The sequence below is a fragment of the Phoca vitulina genome, unplaced genomic scaffold (genome assembly GCF_004348235.1).
Source record: "Phoca vitulina isolate PV1807 unplaced genomic scaffold, GSC_HSeal_1.0 scaffold12, whole genome shotgun sequence".
Lineage (NCBI taxonomy): Eukaryota > Metazoa > Chordata > Mammalia > Carnivora > Phocidae > Phoca > Phoca vitulina.
Genome location: NW_022589715.1, coordinates 22996134 through 23015718, shown reverse-complemented (window position 1 = coordinate 23015718; position 19585 = coordinate 22996134). Strand labels below are relative to the sequence as shown.

The window sequence follows — 19585 nt, the reverse complement described above, 5'->3', positions numbered from 1 at the left end:
CCAACAGGGCAGCACCCAAATACATAAAGCAGTTAAAAACAAATATAAAGGAAGTAATTAATACAATAATATAGGGGACTTTAACACCCCACTTACATCAATGGACAGATCGTCCAAACAGAAAATCAACAAGGAAACATTGCCTTTGAATAACACATTGGGCCAGATGGCTCTAAGAGATATTCAAAACATTCCATCCTGAAACAGTGGATTACACATTCTTTTCAAGTGCACACAGAACATTCTCCAGATCACATGTTAGGACACAAAACAAGTCTCAACACATTCAAAAAGACTAAGGTCATACCATGCATCTTTTCTGACCACAGTGCTATGAAACTAGAAGTCAACCACAAGAAAAAATTATGGAAAGAGCACAACTACATGGAGGTTAAATAACATGCTACTAAATAATGAATGGGTTAACCAAGAAATTTAATTAATTAATTAAGTAAGTAAAAAAATACATGGAGATGAAATGAAAACACAATGGTCCAAAACCTTTGGGATGCAGCAAAAGCTGTTTTAAGAGGGAAGTTAATAGCAATCCACACCTACCTCAAGAAGCAAGAAAAATCTCAAATAAACAATCTAACCTTACACCTACAGGAGCTAGAACAAGAAGAATAAACAAAACCCAAAACCAGTAGAAGGAAGGAAATAATAAAGATTGGAACAGAAATAAACAAAACAGAAACTAAAAAACAATAGAACAGATCAATGAAACCGGAGCTCGTTCTTTGAAAATTGATAAACCTTTAAACAGACTCATTAAGAGAGAGAAAGAGAGAGAGAGAGGACTCAAATGAAATCAGAGTGAAACAGGAGTAATAACAATTGACACAACAGAAATACAAAGGATTATAAAGAATATCATGAAAAATTATATGACAAAAAACTGGATAATCTAAAAGAAATGGATAAATTCCTAGAAACATACAATCTTCCAAAACTGACCCAGGAAGAAATCGAAAATCTGAGCAGATCAATTACTAGTACAAAATTGGATTGGTAATAAAAAAACTACCAAAAAATAAAAGTCCATGGCTTGACCATCTGGTAAATTCTACCAAATATTTTTTTTAATATTTTTATTTTTAAGTAATCTCTACACCCAATGTGGGGCTCAAACTTACAACTATGAGATCAAGAGTTACACAATCTGGGCGCCTGGGTGGCTCAGTTGGTTAAGCGACTGCCTTCGGCTCAGGTCATGATCCTGGAGTCCCTGGATCGAGTCCCGCATCGGGCTCCCTGCTCGGCAGGGAGCCTGCTTCTCCCTCTGACCCTCCCCCCCCTCATGTGCTCTCTCTCTCTCATTCTCTCTGTCTCAAATAAATAAATAAAATCTTTAAAAAAAAAAAAAAGTTACACAATCTACCGAGTCAGCCATGCACCCCCTCTACCAAACATTTAAAGAAGAGTTAATATCTATACTTCTCAAACTAGTCCAAAAAAATAGAAGAGGAAAGAAAGTTTCCAGATTCATACTATGAGGCCAGCATTACCCTGATACCAAAACGAGAGAAGACACTACAAAAAAAGAATGACAGGCCACTATCTCAGGTGAACACAGACACAAAAATCCTCGACAAAATATTAGCAAACTGAATCCAACAATACATTGGAAAAAAATCAATCATTTACCACAATCAACGGGAGTTACTCCTGGGATGCAAGGGTGGTTCAATATATACAAATCAATCAATATGATATATCACATCAACAAGAGAAAGGATAAAAACCATATTATCATTTCAATTGATGCAGAAAAAGCATTTGACAGTGTACAACATCCATTCATGATAAAAACCCTCTGCAGGGGCGCCTGGGTGGCTCAGTCTCTTAAGTGTCTGCCTTCAGCTCAGATCATGATCCCAGGGTCCTGGGATGGAGTCCCACATCTGGCTCCCTGCTCATCAGGGAGCCTGCTTCTTCCTCTCCCTCTGCCACTCCCTCTGCTTGTGCTCTCTCTCGCTCTCTCAAATAAATAAATACAATCTTTTAAAAAAAACCCTCTGAAGAGTAGGTTTAGAGGGAACACACCTCAAGATAATAAAAGCCATATATGATAACCCACCGCTAACATCATATTCAATGGTGAAAAACTGAGAGCTTTTCTCCCAAGATCAGGAATAAGACAAGGATATCCCCTCCCACCACTTTTATTCAACATAGTACTGGAAGTCCTAGCCACAGCAATTAGACAAGAAAAAGGAATAAAAGGCATCCAACTTGGCAAGGAAGAAGTAAAACTTTCACTATTTGTAGATGACATGATACCAAATACAGAAAACCCTAAAGACTCCACCAAAAACCACTAGAACTGATAAATTAATTCAGTAAGGTTGCAGGATACAAAATCAATATATAGAAATCTGATGCATCTCTATACAGTATAATGAAGTAGGAGAAAGAGAAATTTAAAAAACAATCCCATTTACAATTCCACTAAATATAATAAAATACCTAGGAATAAACTCAACCAAGGAGGTGAAAAACCTGTACTTTGAAAACTATAAAACATTAATGAAAGAAATTGAAGAGGATGCCAAGAAATGGAAAGACATTCCATGCTTATGGATTGGGAGAACAAATATTGTTAAAATGGCCATACTACCCAAAGCAATCTACAGATTTAATGCAATCCCCATCAAAATACCAACAGCATTTTTCACAGAACTAGAATTTGAATGCAGCCACAAAAGACCCCAAATAGCCAAAGCAATCCTGAAAAAGAGCACAACTGGAGGAATTGCAATCCAGATTTTAAGATACACTACAAAGGTATACTGATTAAAACAGTATGGTACTGGCACAAAAACAGACACATTTAATTAAAAATAGAATTACCATATGAACCAGCAATTCCACTACTGGGTATTTACCCAAAGAATAAGTAAATACTAATTTGAAAAGATATATGCACTCCTGTGTTTACTGCAGCATTATTTGCAGTAGCCAAATTATGGAATTAACCCAGGTGACCATGGATAGATGAATGGCTAAAGAAGATGTGGGGTGTGTGTGTGTTTGTGTGTGTGTGCACGTGCCCATGCGTGTGCACTGGAGTATTACTCAGCCATGAAAAAGAATGAAATCTTGCCATTTGCAACAATGTGAATGAATCTAGGGAATATAATGCTAAGTGAAATAAATCAATCAGAGAAAGACATACTATATGATTTCACTTGTATGTGGAATTTAAGAAACAAAACAAATGAACAAAGGGGAAAAAAGACAAACCAAAAACCAGATTCTTAACTATAGAGAACAAATTGATGGTTACGAGAGGGGAGATGGGGGGTGGATCACAAAATGGGTGATCGGGATTAAAGACTACATGTATGATGAGCACCAAGTAATGTATAGAATTACTGAATCACTATATTATACACCTGAAACCAATATAACATTGTATGTTAATTACACTGGAATTAAATTTTTTTAAAGATTTTTTGTTTTTTAATTGTTTATTGTTATGTTAATCACCATACATTACATCATTAGTTTTAATTTATTTGACAGAGACATAGCACAGATAGGCAGAGCGGCAGGCAGAGGGAGAAGGAGAAGCAGGCTCTCTGCGAACCAGGGAGCCCAATGCGGGGCTCAATCCCAGGACCCTGGGATCATGACCTGAGCCGCAGGCAGACGCTCAACGACTGAGCCACCCAGGTGCCCCAGAATTAAATTTTTTTTAAATGATCAAATGAAATCAGGGATATGAGAATATTATACAAATTGCTTTAAGCTTAAAAAACTAAGCTCTTATTTATGCTCAACTCCAAACATTTTCCCCAGAAGGGGAAACACACTGGAAATCTGAAATCCCTAAACACCCAAGTGTTTGCTAATATGGGTACAGTTCCATGGTGCCCCGAAAGAAAAGGTTTCCTGTGACCACATGTGGTTGAGGAATATGTTTTTGGCGTCTAAGGCACAGTTCTTCTTAAATCTAAAATAAGCAGAGGATTTTTTTTTTTTAATTTTATTTAAGTAACTCTACACCCAACACGGGGCTGGAACTCACTATCCAGAGAACAAGAGTCGTATGCTCCTCCGACTGAACCAGCCGGGGGCCCCAAACAGAAGCTTGTCTTTAATGACAAAAAAAATTGCTTCTGTCAAACACATCCATAATTTGCCCCCAGAATATATTGGTTTGCACTGCTATTTAAAAACTAAAAGGTCGTCGAAAGCAAGGAAATTCTGAGAAACCGTCGGGGCCAAGAAGAGACAAAGGAGACAGGACAATGACATGTAATGTGGAGTTGTGGAGGGGACACTGGGAACAAGATATTAAGGAAAAACTAAGGAGATCCGAATAAACTATGGGCTTTAATTTGTAATATTGTATCAATATCGGTTCATTAATTGTAACAAATGTACCACACTAATCTCAACCGTTAAGAGGAGGGGAAACGGTGTGGAATACACCAGGCACTCTGTACTCTCCTGTCCATTTTTCTGTAAATCTAAAATAGTTCTAAAAACAGTTATATAACTGTCCTAAAAACCGTTTACTTAAAAAAAGCTAACATTATTACTTGAACTTCAGTTGTTCTCACTTTTTACTTTTTCATCCATTTGTTTAGCTGGCTATTCGGCTCCCTGAGGACCTCTGGGTTTTTATGACTGCTGGGGAGGTGGCTGAGGCCAGAGACCATTACAGACACTCGGGTTCTGAACAAAGGGCGTTTGAATAAAGGTCAAGGTGATTGAAGAAACTGGCATCTTTTACTTGTACCCTCTTACCTGCCTCCCTAATAAGCATTATATTTTTCTTTTCTTTTCTTTTTTTTTTTTTTTTTTTAAGATTTTGTTTATTTATTTGAGAGAGAGAGCACATGAGGGGGGGGAGGGTCAGAGGGAGAAGCAGACTCCCTGCCGAGCAGGGAGCCCGACGCGGGACTCGATCCAGGGACTCCAGGATCATGACCTGAGCCGAAGGCAGTCGCTTAACCAACTGAGCCACCCAGGCGCCCCAAGCATTATATTTTTCTAAAACAAAACAAAATTAAAGTGCATAAATGTTCTTTGAAATTCCCAGTGTCAGGCCATCTCACCACGACCTGAGAAACGCGCTCAATTTCCTGAAAGGAGGCGCCTAATGACAGACTTGATCCTACCAGCGTTATTAGAGCAAATGCAAGGAGAAAAGATGCAGAAGTCGGGCTCATTCGGTAAGGGGTGAACTGCAAGATACGGATGGCGTGGCTTAAGGCTCTCTGGGTTGCAAGTAAGAAACAACTCTGCTGACTCAAGCCAAAGGTTTCTGACACGCACGCGGGCACAGGCGGGGGCGTCCTACCTTGCGGGCCGGAGGGAGCGCAGGGCAGCGACGCGGTGCGTGGTGCTGCTCCGGAAAACTCGGGAAACTCCCAGCTGCCAGAGGCCTGGCTCCTTTTTCCTCGGACCCACAGGCCGGATTCCGCCTGGGGCAGCTGGGGGGCCTGGGGCCCGCCCCCAGCTCGGGTGGCATGGGCGCTCTCCCACTGCTCACCCCGTGGAGTTAGGGGGTGCAGGCAGCCCCCCCACCCCGCCCCAGCCAGCAAGGTGGGTAGGAGATGGAGGGGAGCTGGCAAACTGACGCAGGCGCAACAGCTCCCTGGGAGGAAAGGGGGTGGGCAGGACAGGCCTCACCCAGGTTTCGGGGCAGAGGTAGGGGGTCCGGCCTGACTCTGGAGGCTCTAAGGCGTGCGGGGCGGCTCACGTCTGTTTTTAACTGCCTGGTCTCTGCCTCGTGGTCCTGGGAACGCCCCAGCTGTGAGTATTTTAAACACCCCGGGTGGTTCTCATTTGCAGCAGGATTGAGAATCACTGTCTTCTTTATTCCCCAGTGTCGGCTTCCTCTCAACTCAGATTTGCCAATGCCCCCCTGGCATCTCCCAGGCCATTTTTCCAACTTCCGTTTCTCCTAGACGGATTCTCTCCGTATTTCTTGACTGGAGTGCCCTTATTTGTTTGCCCAGAGCTTTCCACCAGCCATGAGCTGTCCTTGGGTCATTTACTCTCGCCTTTCCAGTTTGGATTCCCAAGAAAGACGACTGGATTCCTTCGCTCTTTGCCAGCACCAGCATATAGGTGGGGCTTCGTGGCCCTGGGTCCCCTCCCAGGCTGCAGGCCAGCCGGTGCCCTGGCTGCTCGTTCGGTGGTCTAATCAGGGGAGAGAGGGGCACTACATGAACCCATGGGACCAAAGGGGCCTGGGGGAGGGCTGTGCATGGGGCAGTGTCCCTTAGATTGATTGATCTGGTCAGCAAGCACCTACCTCAAGATGCTTTGAATTTTCCACTGGAAAACTGGACACTATTTTTAAAAGGACACATGACTCAGAAACTGTGCCCTCTCCTTCCACAAGTAGCACGGAAGCAGCAAGCTAAGAGTTGGCTGTCAGATTCAACCTTATACTCTGGCCACTCTGATTAAACAATTTCTTCTTGTTTAATCAACTAAAAAGAAAGTCTGATTCCTCCAACTTTCCTTTTAATTTTGGAGGAAGAACAACTGCAGAGGGGGTAGGGGAGCTCCTTGAAGAAGTTCTTGTTGCCAGATTTGGGAACAGACATGCGGCCGCGGTAGGGCTGACACATTTCTCCGGGCCTGGAGGGTTGCCTGGGGTGGGGAGACGGGGTGAAGCCAGGGAAGACTCCGAGTTTCCCTGGTGTCCCCGGACTCCTAGCAGGCCTGCTAGGCCCCATCACCTTTCCCTCCGCTCAAGAATACCTGTTGTTTGTCCCCAGCCTCTTCTTGGAACAGAACCCCCCACTTTTTGAGGCGATTGCTCCTCCCTCCACTCTAACGCCGAGTCCGGAGAGAGGCTGCCGCGTCACCTGCCTCCTGGGTGGCTCCTGATTCAAGGCGGGCCGGTCGGAGGCCTTCCCGGGCATTCTTTGGACTGGAACTTGGAAGGAAAGTCTGCCCTTCTCACGGCTTGGACATTAAGTATAAAAATTAAGAGCCACGGGCAGGACAGTGAGTCATACCCTGGCAGTATATGGTGAATGCCAGTCTACAATACATATATCTACGATAAAGCTGATCTGCAGAGAGAAGCAGACAGGAGATGCGGAGACCCAGGGGTGTCGTGAGCTCCTGACCTTGCGCTCCTTTCTGCAGTCCGGCCCTCCCACCTCTCCTTCAATATGTGAAATGCCCCAGCGTCCTGCCCATACTGCACACGTGTACCAGTGTACACAGTTATCTGTTGCTCTAGAACTTACCCTGAAACTTAGTGCCTTCAAACAACAAATATTTATTACCTCCCAGTTTCTGTTAGTCAAGAATTGGGAGTAGCTTAGCTGAGTGGTTCTGGCAAGCTGCAGTCAAGATGTCAGCTGGGGCGACAGTTGTCTGAAGGCTCAACGGTGACTGTGACTTGGAAGGACCCACTTCCAAGATGGCTTACCCAAATGGTTCTTGTTTTGGCAGAAGGTTTGGTGCCCTGCTGGCTATTGGCAGGCCCGGGTCATTGGCTGTTGGTAAGAGGCCTCCGTTCCCCACATGGACGTCTCCACAGGCTGCTTGAGTGCCCTCACAACATGGTGGCTACCTTCCCCCAGAGTGAGCAGTCTGAGAGAGAGCAAGGAGGAGGCCACAGTGTCTTTTATGACGTAGTCTCTGAAGCGGCCCCTTGTCCTTTCTACTGGATTCTGTTCTTTAGAAGCAGAGGACTACGTCCAGCCCACCCTCAGGACAATTAGACTCCACACAAGTAACCAACATGTGTCTAATTCTGTGATCTCTCTGTCCTCACTGACCGCTACCATCTTCTGGCCCCTGGGACTCCATTCTTCGGTGTTTCCCCACTACGCCACCTAAAAGCTGTCCTCTGGGGCGCTCTTTTAGAGGTGCCCCTGATCCTCAGTTCTGTTTTATCCTGGCTTCTCAGCTCTTATACAACTCAGTGAATCTCTTCCATGTAAAAGGCGGCTCTGCCTTGGCAGGACACCAATCCCTCCCCCTTACTGTGGAGTTAGAGAATATTTTTAAACCCCAAAATGGGGGCATGGTATATGAACAGATTATTTAAAATTTGTGCTGCTCCAAAACTCGGGCCCAAGGTTGTTTTAACCACATACTTTCATTACTTCGGGACATACTAGGGAATCTCCAGAAATGATAGTGACCACAGGTTTCCCCGGTGAGCAGCTCCACGAAAGACAAAGGAGGCATTTGAGGAAGGAGCGGATGGTCAGCCTGGCGTCACCATGGTGACTGGGGTGCCGAGGACTGAGAGCGGCAGTGGACACGGTCTCTCAGACAGCTGTCCAGGAGGGAAGTGGGGGCGGGACGGCAGGAGCCCCACTGTGAGGGGCGGGTGAACCCATCAGGGCTCTCTCTCGGTTGCAAGCAACAGACACTGACCAGACTGATGTGAACAATAAAGAATTTAGTGAAAGGACATGGAACAATCCCAAAATTTCTGGGAAGATTGGCGAACCGGCTCCTGAAAGTGGGCAGGAACAGGAAGGCTCTGTTACCAGAGCCCGGATCATGCCGCAGACCCAGACACGGCGACCGCCACCACGGACTCCAGAGCCCCGCAGCTTGCGACACTGATTCTGTCACTACCAGCAGCCGGAAGGCCGGATCCGCTGCCTCGGCGGCTGGGACGGGTGCGCCGCCACCCCTCTTTCTCGGCTCACTTGCTCCGCATTCAGAGTCCACGTCCGTCTCATGGGCTGAGTCTAGACCTACCCGTGCCCATATGCAAGCGAGCTAGGAAAGCAGACCTTTCCCGCTTCTGCTGCGGGAGATGGGCTGCACCTCCCTCCAAGATGTGGAGGGCGGGGCATCTTCAAGCACGAAGAAGACCTTAACCCTGGCATCCCAGACTCCTCAGAGTTCGCTCCAGGGAGTCAGAAAGTGAAGGTCTAAGATCATTCTTGTAAGAAGTTTGGAGGGGGAGGGAAAGCCAGGCATTCGACCGAGGGAACAGCAAAACCAAAGGACATATTTTTTCTCTTCTCTTTTTCTCTTTTGGGTAAGATTAAGGGGCCTTAAGAGCAGTTTATCCTAGAGGAGAAGAAACAAGAAAGTCTCTTGACATGACAGAACGAGATGGCACTCCCCTCCACATGTGTAGCAACAGGACACAACTGACAAGGACGAGACCTTTGGACAAAGGACACTGCCTCCGAAACAGAGGAACCAGACGCATCACCAATGACTCTTCGAAGGTTTCGGATATCTGTTGCCTTTAATTAAACTCTAAATAGAGAACATATTCTTCTATGATTATAATATGGAAATGTCTATGAACAAAATAGATAACTTTTTTGGCAAATGCCTAGGAAAGGATGGTGTCAGCCAAGTTCATCCAAGGCGTTAAGCAGCAGCATCTACGCGGCCAGGACGTGGTCAGTGTTTGGGGACGGAGGTAAATATCCGCAATCCGTGCATCCCTTTGATTTCTTCTTTCAGTGCCTACGTAAGGAGAAGAGCATCACTGTTTTGCATCCGACCCCGAGCACAGTAAGTCCCTCTGAGAGTATCTGTATATGGCTCTCTCCGTAGGAGGCGCTGCACGTGCTTTGTCTGAGCAGTTTCCCCTTTTTTTTAGAAAACAGTTTTTTGTTTTTTTGAATCAATACCTAATGAGGCTCAAAAATCAAAAGTTATAGAAAGGCATGCAGTGAAGTTTCCCCCCTCCACCTGCCCTGCACCACCTCCCATTCCCACCCCCATCCCCAAAGGAGAGAAGTGGTGTCAATTTCTTGTATGTCTTTGCAATGATTGAAAAATGCATGTTTAAGCTAATATGAATATATATCCACCCTGCTACCTTTTATTTTTTTTAAAGATTTTTATTTATTTATTTGACAGAGAGAGACACAGCGAGAGAGGGAACACAAGCAGGGGGAGTGGGAGAGGGAGAAGCAGGCTTCCCGCAGAGCAGGGAACCCGATGCGGGGCTCGATCCCAGGACCCTGGGATCATGACCTGAGCCGAAGGTGGACGTCTAATGACTAAGACACCCAGGCACCCCCACCCTGCTACCTTTTAATAACATAAATGGTAGCATGTCAAACACATTGTTCTATACCTCCCCTTCTCCACCAGCCACTGGAGATCTTAATTGTGTACAGCTGGTGGGCCTACCAATTTGCCTGGTATTTAGGTAGCTATGTGCCTCTGGCCCAGCCTGATTGGTCCAGGGGTGACACATGACCCAAACTGGGCCAATCAGAATCTCTGCTGGGATTTTTCCCTGTGGAGCCTTGTCTCTTGGGTCACTATATTTGAACAATGTCAATTGGAGGTGGCTGGGGGCCATGTTCTCCAACAAAAAAGAGAAAGCCCATCTCCAGTAGGAGAAAATGAGGCCAAAACACAGAAGCCAAAAGCTCAGCGAGGGGGAGAGAGAGAACATGAAAAAGAGCAAGCAGATGAACTTAAGACCCTAAATCTAGATATGCCAGAAACCAGATAATTTAACTGCACAGGCCAATTAATTCCCTTTGTTTGCTTTTGCTAGCTTACAACAAAAAAATTCCTAACGTGCAGTCGGTTTACAGGGAAGGATCCTTAGAGATAATCTAGTCCTATCCCTTTCTTTGATAAAAGACACAGAATCTACCCCCTGTCCAAACCCAGCAAGTGAGGAGCAGAATCAGGACCTGACCCTGATGTTCTGGTGATCCCTCGTCCCCCTCGGGCCCCCGTCCCGCCCTGATGCTAGGAGCTGCTGTGTGCTGGGGGCCGATGAACTGCCCTGGCCCTTCCACATTCACCGGCAGCCCCCTCAACTCTGTAGACAACAGAAATACCCTGGGGAAAAAGCCTCATGTCATGTCACGGGGCGGGGGGGGGGGGGGGGGGGGGAGGGAACACAGCCCCCTGGGCCCCAAGCTCTCTGCTTTCTGCAGGCACAGAATGCCCCCTAAAGGCTGTCCCCGTCCCTGTGTTTGGGCTGTCACCTGGGTCACAATCCTTAAAGCCTCCTTGGCTAGGCGTGGGCCCAGCCGCCCTTCACGTGGAAAGCCTTGACCCCTCATGCCCTGTGCACTTAGCCCTCCCAGTGCCTTCTACCAGCTCTCTCGCAGGCTTCTAAGGGCCTGTGACCCAGGTCACAGTATCTCCCAGCTACAGGGGGCCCTAAAGGTCATGCGGGTCACTTCACAGTTGAGGTCCTGGTCGGGAAGTGACTTAGCCATAGCCCCACAGTTCACAAGATGTAGTTTGGGTAAACATTTCTCAGCGTCCGCTACTGTGATGGGGTCGCAGGTGCAAAAGGCAAAGGGAAGTAATACAAGGGCACACAAAACAGACATGGCGCACAGTGACAGGCACTGCTGGACCACGAGGCTGCGGGCGCTGCTGTGGGTGTGGGGACGGAGCCAGCCTGTACTGGCCGTTCGTGGAGCGGGGCAGCTGGGAGTGGGACGGGCAGAGGGACCAAGTACTGGGCCCAGGAGGGAAGGCCAGGGACCTGCCACGATGCACGGGGGGAAGCCTGGCTGTGAGTCAGGAGCAGGCGGTGCGAGATTGAGGCAGGCTCCAGAGGGGAGGGTGGGGCTGGACTCCCTGGGCACTCAGGGCACCCGCCGCAGGGCTCTGGGCAGGGGAGGCATGGGCTGAGGCACCCTCAGGGGCAGGTGAATGGGCAACAGGCGGGAAAGAGGCCGGAGAAGGGGAGAGGGCGACTGCTATTGGCCGAATGCCTTCCACGTGCGTCGCGAGGCCGGGCACGTGTGGCCAACACCTCATGCGATCTTTGCCGACACAGACACTGAGGCTTGGGGCCCGCTGTGAAGCAGACAGCCAAGAAGGAACCAGCTTCCTCCAACACAAAAGGGAACTCAGTGCTCACTTCTCTCCCTGGGACTGTTCCCCAGGGCGGGAATAGGATGGATGCCATCCCTGGGGCCTGGCCCAAAGTCAACACCAATGACTACTCCAGAAGAGAAGGCTAATGAACCCTGGGAGCTGAACGAGGCCAGGCTACACGTCGGCAGGGTCCCTGACGAACCGCACATTCCTGCTGAGGGTGGAGCCCGTGTGAGTCGTGACCGCAGGGACGCCCGTCCCCAGGGAATCAGGCAGGGACTGTCTGACCAGCAGTGGACTCCAGTATCAGATGGACAAGGTGGCCTTTTCAGGGCCTTTTGGGCCTAAGAGTCTCGATTCTATTAGGGTGACTAAGCAAGATCAACGAGGAAAGCTTCACCCAGCCCAGGCCCACCAGGCCCCCACCCGGCTTCTCCCGCTCGGAGGGTGCCGGGGGAAGTCCGAGTTCTGCAGGGGTCCAGAGGAAGCCTTGAGCCCAGGACATTCCCCCAAACCCAGGGAATGGCCGCCTTCCCCCTCCCCCCAACATGGCCGCTGACGTTTACCGAGGGCTCACGAGCCGTCAGACTGCGTTCTGGTGCCACGCGTGTGTTCTACCGCGAAATTTGCAAAACAGCCCTTTGAGGCAAGTACTGTTTCTCTCCCCGGTGACAGATTAAAGAACCGAGGCACAGGGAGGTTGAGTAAGTTGCTCAGGATCACACAGCTAGAAAGTAGCAGAGCCCACATGCGTAATGTGGGCAGACAGACTCCAGAAACTGCGTCCTTAACCACTTGTATCGGTGGCCCCAGGCCAGGGGATGCGCTCAAATTCACAGCGCCCCTCAGAGCCCAGGCGCACCAGGCAGCCTGAGGAGTTCTAGGGACAAAACCCAAAGTCCTGCTGTTTGGGGACGATTTGGGCCCGTCAGGTCTTCCCTGTCTTGCCTTGGCTCCCACCCCTGAGATCACACGGGACAAGTACTTTCGGGGGAGCAGAGAGGCCGTTCTACCCCAGACCTCCCAGCAGACCCGCAGCACGCCATATGGCCGAAGGTGTCCGCGTGCAAGTGAAGGACTGGGCTCCTTGAGGAAGGCAAAGATGGATCCAAAAGGGAACAGCCCACAGAGGGATGACAGGGCCAAGGGACAGACAGCAGGGACCTAAGTATCCAGGACACAAGGTAGAGAACGCTGGAGTCAGAGGGTGCGGGAACATTCGTTTCCTGCCAGGCAGGTGGAGGTGCGGGGGGGGGGGGGGGGGGCATTTGGGCGGGGGGCGGGGGGGGGGGGGGGGGGGGGGGGGGGGCGCAGCATTTGAGCTGGGTGCCGGAGGAGAGGAAGGGAACCCAGGCAGGAGGGCTGATCTGAGCAAAGATCCAGAGGCACAGACAGAACAACGGGCAGGGGCCAAGGGAGGCTTCGTTCGGGGAAGGGTGGGGAAAGGTCTGGAATAGCAGTCTGGGACACCTGAACTGGATACACAAGGGGCCACAGAGGGACTCTCATGACCAGAGCTGTGCTGGACAAAAATGAAACTAGTTTCACAATGTGCAAGACCTTCCAGAACGATGTAAGCCACACCCCCTGTGGGGGTGACTGCAGAGACAGGCCAGGGCCCAGGCTGCTGTAAATCCCAAGTAAAAGAAGCAGAGATCATGAATAAACTGGACCTGAGTCTGGTTAAATCTGATGTTCCAGACCCCCAATATCCTGTCACTGGGTCTGGGGCAGCTGGGGCAATTCTCAATCGTGCCGTGCCTCAATTTACCCATCTGTAAAGCAGTCCAAAGAGACGCTAAAAAAAAAAAAAAAATCTTCAAATCTACAAAAATATCTATTTTTTAGTACTTGTATGTTTACAAATATATACAGTAAACATTGGTAGCATTATACAAAAAAATACAGAAGGAAATGCAAAATAACTATTGGGTGGCTTCTTTTCAATTCTGAATAAAATTCCTATTTGCCCACCGTCTGATTCCAGGTAAGTTCCAGATTACATTTTGCTCAGGTCCTGAATGCTGTCTGCATGAGCGTGGTATTGCCTTATTCTTTCCCAGGGCTGACAGTTAAACACCATCCCGCTCGTCAGGCCCTTTAAGATGCTGGAGACCGATGGCAACGGAGCCGTGTTGCTTCTACTGACCTGATTTACCATCTGGTGCTGCTGGACAGTTCTCTTCTCCTTAAATTCTTCTGACTCGATCCGGATTTCATACATCGCCCCACAGCCGCCTGAAATAAACATGACTCAAAAGTGTTTCAATTATTAACTTACGGCAGCCACTGTCCCATATGTCCTCAAAGTACCGTACAATCCAAAGAAGGTCTGAATATTCTTATTCAGCAGAAAGTTGCTAATACGGTTAGAAAAACGTCATAGCTGATGACCGGACCACACGCTCCCCGCGGGGCCGCCTTGATCCAAAATGTGCTCTTCCTTTCGCAAGTCAGCTGCACGTACCCAGGATTATGCCTTGTGGGGCATGAAAGGTAAGGCACAGAGCACAGAAAGCCTAGGAAATGTCGGTTTGCTTCACATTTCTGTTGAGTAGGCCAGGAAACCCCCTAGAGGAGGAGGGGCGGGAGAGGCTGAATTCCCGCGTTCGACCCCACCACAGGGGCAGCAATCAGTATTTGTAAAAATGCAAAAATACACTACAGTTTGGTTTGAAAAAAACCTGTGTAATAGAGCTGCGTGGGTCTCTCTCTCTCTTTTTTTTTTTTTTTGGATTTTATTTATTTATTTGAAAGAGAGAGATCAAACACAAGCAGGGGGAGCAACAGAGGAAGAGGGAGAAGCAGGTTTCCTGCTGAGCAGGGAGCCCAGCGTGGGGCTCGATCCCAGGACCCCGGGATCAAGACCTGAGCCGAAGGCAGCCGCTTCACCGACTGAGCCAGCCAGGCGGCCCTGCACGGGGCTCTCTTCAGCCCCTCCTGGTCTGTGAGCAGCCTCAAGGGTCTCATCCCGGGCTCCCTCGGGGAGGGAATAGCTTTCTGGTCAAGCTGTCTGTGGTGGACACATCCACACGCACCCACATGGCCGGCGAGCTCGTGCCGATGACCGACACAAGTGTGCTGCCCTAGCATGAACCTACGCGGGCAAGAGAGAACATGTCCCCTGTGCTGGGAGCACCTGGCCAGTTTATGAGAAGTGCAAGTTACTCAGCAGGCTTTATGCGCCCCAGGAACCGAGCTGCCCGGCCTCGGTTCCCTTTCCACACTCTGCTCAGGGCGAGGCAGAGCCAGACGGAAGGTCAAGTTCCAGCTCTGCCTGACCTGGGCCTGGGGCAGGTATAGGACTGAGAACATCATGGCAATGCAGGGTGCCAAAGACACATGTGGGTATGGAGAGATGCAGGTGGACGGCCACCTAACTGCCCCCGCTAAGCTGTTCCACACGTGCGTCTGGACAAAGGCCCTGTCCTCCTGGCCTGTGGGTGCAGAACTCGCCTCCCCAGCCCGTTCCTAACACACAGCCAGTCTGAACTTCTGAGGCGCCTGGGCCTGGCAACTGGACTCAGGACAGAGTCCGCCTGTGTCCCCCTGTGTCCTGGTGCTGGTTCCAGTTCTGCCACCTCCTCCCTGGGAGGGGCTGAGCAGGTTGTTTGGCCTTTCTGGGCTCAGCTCCTTGTGGGGAAAGTAAGGAAGTTATTTTCAAAAGGATAAAATCCTTCTGGGATCCGCCCCAGCTCTAACATTCTAGGGTGTCAGAGAATGTGGCAAAATTAATGTTCATCTGGAAGTCAAATTAAAGACTGTGGGCCTGAGCCCCAGGGAGACCGAGAGCCAGGCCAGGCTAGCAACCACGAGTCCTCCCAGCCGGGCCTTATCCTCACACAGTCTCCCTCCGACGCCTGCACATCCACACCTCCAGCCATCGGCTGGGAGAGACTGAATTCCATCTGTCCAAAAGCCACACGTACTGAGAAGCAGCTGATGGCGAGTGCGCTCTGCCCAGCGCCCTGGCCCTGCGGAGGGCAAAATCCTAGCAGACCCCGTGGGAAAGATGAGAGAAAACCTCACCTGAAATGTCGGTGACTTGGATAGCTGTAGCTCCAGGAAACCTTTCTTTGAGAATTTGGGTCACTCTGAGCTCCCCCTCAGTTTGCGAGGCAAACATTCGCTGGACACAGTGGAGAAGAGGAAGCTGCCACAGAACAGAGGAGAGTCATGGCCGAGCGAGACGATGGTGCCCCCAGGCCGGGCCTGGCCACTGTGCAGGTCCCACCTGCCACTGCCCCGCCAGCCAGGGCCCAGGCCCCCCGCCAGCATGGCCATGGGCTGCATCCCAGGGACTGCGTGGCATCGCATGTCCACTGAAGCTCCCCCAGCATAAACTTCTGGGGGAGTTGGTGGAGTCGGGGAGTGGAATTGTAAATAACTCACTTTGACTCCAGAACAAGACAAACTTAACAGATCTTGAACTCCTCACGATAATGCTGTCAGAGAGACACCATCATGGTGTCAATTTTGGAGGTGAAGAATCGGGGGGACTGTGGCAAGTGCTAAGGTTGGGTCCACTGGTGAGATGTGGAGCCAGAGGCCAGGCAGCCCGCCTCAGACATGCCTCCCCGGGCCAGCGTGCCACTGACCAAATGCCACCTGTCCTTTAGGCCTGATTCACATTGCACACCCTCCAGTGGGATGTGGCCTTGTGACGTACTGCTCACTAAGCACGCTACACTTTGCTACATGTACTAATTCTTACTGGGAGAAGCAGCAGAATTCTGTTAAAGGACCTGAAGGAGAAACATTTTTAGATTATTTACCACTGGCAACAACACTCCCCCTGCCCCCAGTGGCTACCATAGGGAGCCAGTGCTTCTGATGGGGACATGTCTCAACCCTTATGGGAGACAGAGCAAAAAACCAGGTCTGCAGCCCTTTGACGGGGTTGAGCACATGCTAAAAGGGAGACTGAAAAGAGAGCATGGCAGGCCCTGAATGTCAGGCTAGAGATCTTGGCGTTTGTTAGGCCTCTTGGCGCCAAAGTAACCTGCACCAAACAGTGCCTTTTGAAGCTGGTCAGGAAAGATGCCCAGCTGAGAGGTATTACAAAGGGAGTAGCCTGGGCATCAGACTGGAGGGGGGTGACAGATGGGACACACGGGCGCTGTTCATCTAGTGTTGGTGCTGAAGGGACCATCCCTTCACCCTTCAGTCCCACCTGTCCTCAGGCTGTTCCTGATGGCCCAGAGCAGGGTCCTGTGTTAGAGAGTCTCACAGCACTTTCTTCTTTTTTTTTAAAGTAGGCTCCACACCCAGTATGGAGCCCAATGCAGGGCTTGAACTCACCACCCTGAGTTCAAGACTTGAGCTGAGATCAAAAGTCCGACGCTTAACTGACTGAGCCACCCAGGCGCCCCTTGAAGCACCTTCTTTAAAATGACCTGTGCACTGGCTCTTTCACTAGCTGGTTTCAAAGGCCAAGACTGAGTCCATCCTGTTACTGCAGCCTTCCAAAGCTGGGCCAGGACAGGCCCTCTGGGAGACTTGGGTGATGGACGGATGACCGAATGAGCACAGTGAGCACACCATTCAGGGCATGCCTACTCGCACCTGCAAAGAAGTCTCAATTCTAGCAGGCAGTTGAAATGCAAGTCAGAAGAAAGATCTGGAGTGAGACTGAGTGCTGTGTGGAGGGACAGAAACTTGATGTTGGGGGCCTGGCTAAAATTGGGATGGAGGGGGGGGGTGTGGAGCCTCCTCTGAGGACAGAGCCTTGGGGAGCAAAGGCAGAGGGTAACCAGGTGGCAGGCAGAAGCAGAAATCGCGAAGGGCTGAGGGTACTTAGCATTGCTGATTTCTTGGGAGGTCTTCCTCCATTTTAGCTAATCTGTAGGCAGTGGCCTTTACACGAGCCATCTACTGACAAAATCCCTAGAATCCTGGCTGTCCCGCTGAAAGTCACCAGCTCTTTATACTCGGCGGAGGCGGGTTCAAGAGCGGCCGGCGAGGAGGAAGAAGGGAAGAGCAAAGTGGATGAAGTGAGGAAAGGATGACTCAGAAACGAGGAGAGAAACTTCGGCGAGCGCGCGGGCAGTGCCCTCTGCTGGGCTTCCACTCAGGGCGTGTGGGGCTTGGAGAGGGCGCGGAGGCTGGGAGGACTTGCCCGAAGCCCAGACCCTCGCACTCTCCGGCACCCACGCCAGGACTCCGGGCTGTGACTGCTATGTCTCCGGCTCAGTACCTCAACACCGCTTTCTCCGCGCCCGCGGGATCACGACGGTTTCTGTGTCCGGTCCCCTCGCCCCCCACCTCCGCCGGCTCAGGAGCTCCGCCAGCGCGCGCCGGGGCCTGACACTTCTCCGAGCCCCGCCGCCCCGGCCCCCTGAAGGACCCAACCCACTAGGAATGAATGAGAGAAAGGAAGGGGAGGCCCCCGGGCCCTGCGCCGCGCTCTACGGGAGCCGGTCCTCGAGCCCCGGCCGCGGCCGGCCCCGCGGCCCCTCGGCATCTCCCGCCCGGGAAGAGCCCGGGAAGAGCAGCCCGGCCCCGCTGCTCACCCCGCGGATCCCACGGAGCAGCGGCGCTGCCGCGGCCGGGCTCCACGCCGCCATGCCCGGCCGACGCGGCCCGCCGCCCGAGGTCGCCGCGTCCCCTGAGAGGCGCGGAGCCCGGGGCCGGGAGCCGCCGCCGCGGGCGAGGCCGCCCCCTGCCGCCCGGAGGCCGCGAGCCGCCCCGCTCGGGTCGCGTCCTCGCCCGGGGGACGCCTCCCCGGAACCTGCTGCTCCGCCCGTTCGCGACCCTCCCCGGCCCGGTCCGCGCCGCGCTCCGCCAGCCTCCGGGGGTCGTTCCCCCAGCGGGCCCTTCTTGCCCAGCCTGGGGACGCCCGGGGTTCTCGCCCTCCGATCTGAGCTGCCCACACGCCAGTGCCCCTCGCGCCCTAGGTAGGACATCTCCCTTGCTATCCCCACCGCCCGCAACCTGGCTTCCAAACTGGGGCGTGTGGGTTTCTCCCTCCAGAATGGGCGAGCCGTGGAGGGACATTAAGTAGGGGAGTCGTTTTCAGATTTGCGTTTTAGAAAGATCGTTCGGGCTCCTGCGAAGAGGAGGGGCTGTAGGGGGCTGACACTGGAGACGAGGACAGAAGTTCTGAGGCTACCGCAATGGTCCGGGTGAGATTTGAGGTCTCGACGAGAGCTGGGGCCGCAGGGATGGAGGAGTGGATCTGGATACTTGGGAGGGGAAGGGAATGGAGTGACTGGATTGGGCGGCGAGGGTGAGGAAGGTGTCTGGCGTGGACAGTGCGATGGGTGGAGGAGGGCGAGGTCTGGAGTGAAGGGGGCCGACAGACTCAGTTTTGGTTTTGCCTGGGTTTAAGGTGCCTGCTGGACAGGGCCCAGCAGAGAAGTAGCCGGGAACCACAGACTGTGGAGTCCTGAGAATGTAGTGGAAGCTGCCGCCTTGAGGACGATAAGATTATCCAGCCAACCTGCCTCACCTCTGAACTGATTGAGACAGACGTCAAGGCCGGAATTCGACAAAGCCCTTTCTCTCTCTAGCAGTATATTTGGGCAGCATGTGGTCTGGTATACCCTGCAGGCTTCACCAATTCCTTTTGCTATTGCATTCCCGCCTGTGCAATCAGTATGTTCAACATGTTCATCCAAGCGTTGCACTTGGATGAGTTGGACGGACCTACAGTTGCTCTTTAAAGTGATCACCTATATATATGCGTATTCGTTCCAGTATTGAGTGACTTCTATGTTTTGGGTCTCATAATTTCTCCTTTGGATTACTCTAATAACCTTTCTCACACTTATTGCTTGATTCCTTAAAACTCATGGTCGGTGGGATTAGG

General features: G+C 51.0%; 1 protein-coding gene across 2 annotated transcripts; it reads right to left on the bottom strand.

The window, feature by feature from the left end:
- Nucleotides 1–8037: 8037 nt before the first annotated feature.
- BOLA3 (bolA family member 3) lies at nt 8038–18371 on the bottom strand. 2 transcript variants are annotated; one of them, XM_032410660.1, is made up of 4 exons: nt 18288–18371; nt 15805–15928; nt 13925–14013; nt 8989–9432 (listed from the first exon to the last, which is right to left on the bottom strand). In XM_032410660.1, the coding sequence occupies exons 1-4, from the start codon at nt 18339–18341 to the stop codon at nt 9367–9369; spliced, it is 333 nt and encodes a 110-aa protein (XP_032266551.1). In that variant the 5' UTR covers nt 18342–18371; the 3' UTR covers nt 8989–9366. The 2 variants fall into 2 exon arrangements, with proteins under 2 accessions (XP_032266553.1, XP_032266551.1); XM_032410662.1 differs by lacking the exon at nt 13925–14013 and having other exon boundaries at nt 8038–9432.
- Nucleotides 18372–19585: the final 1214 nt, after the last annotated feature.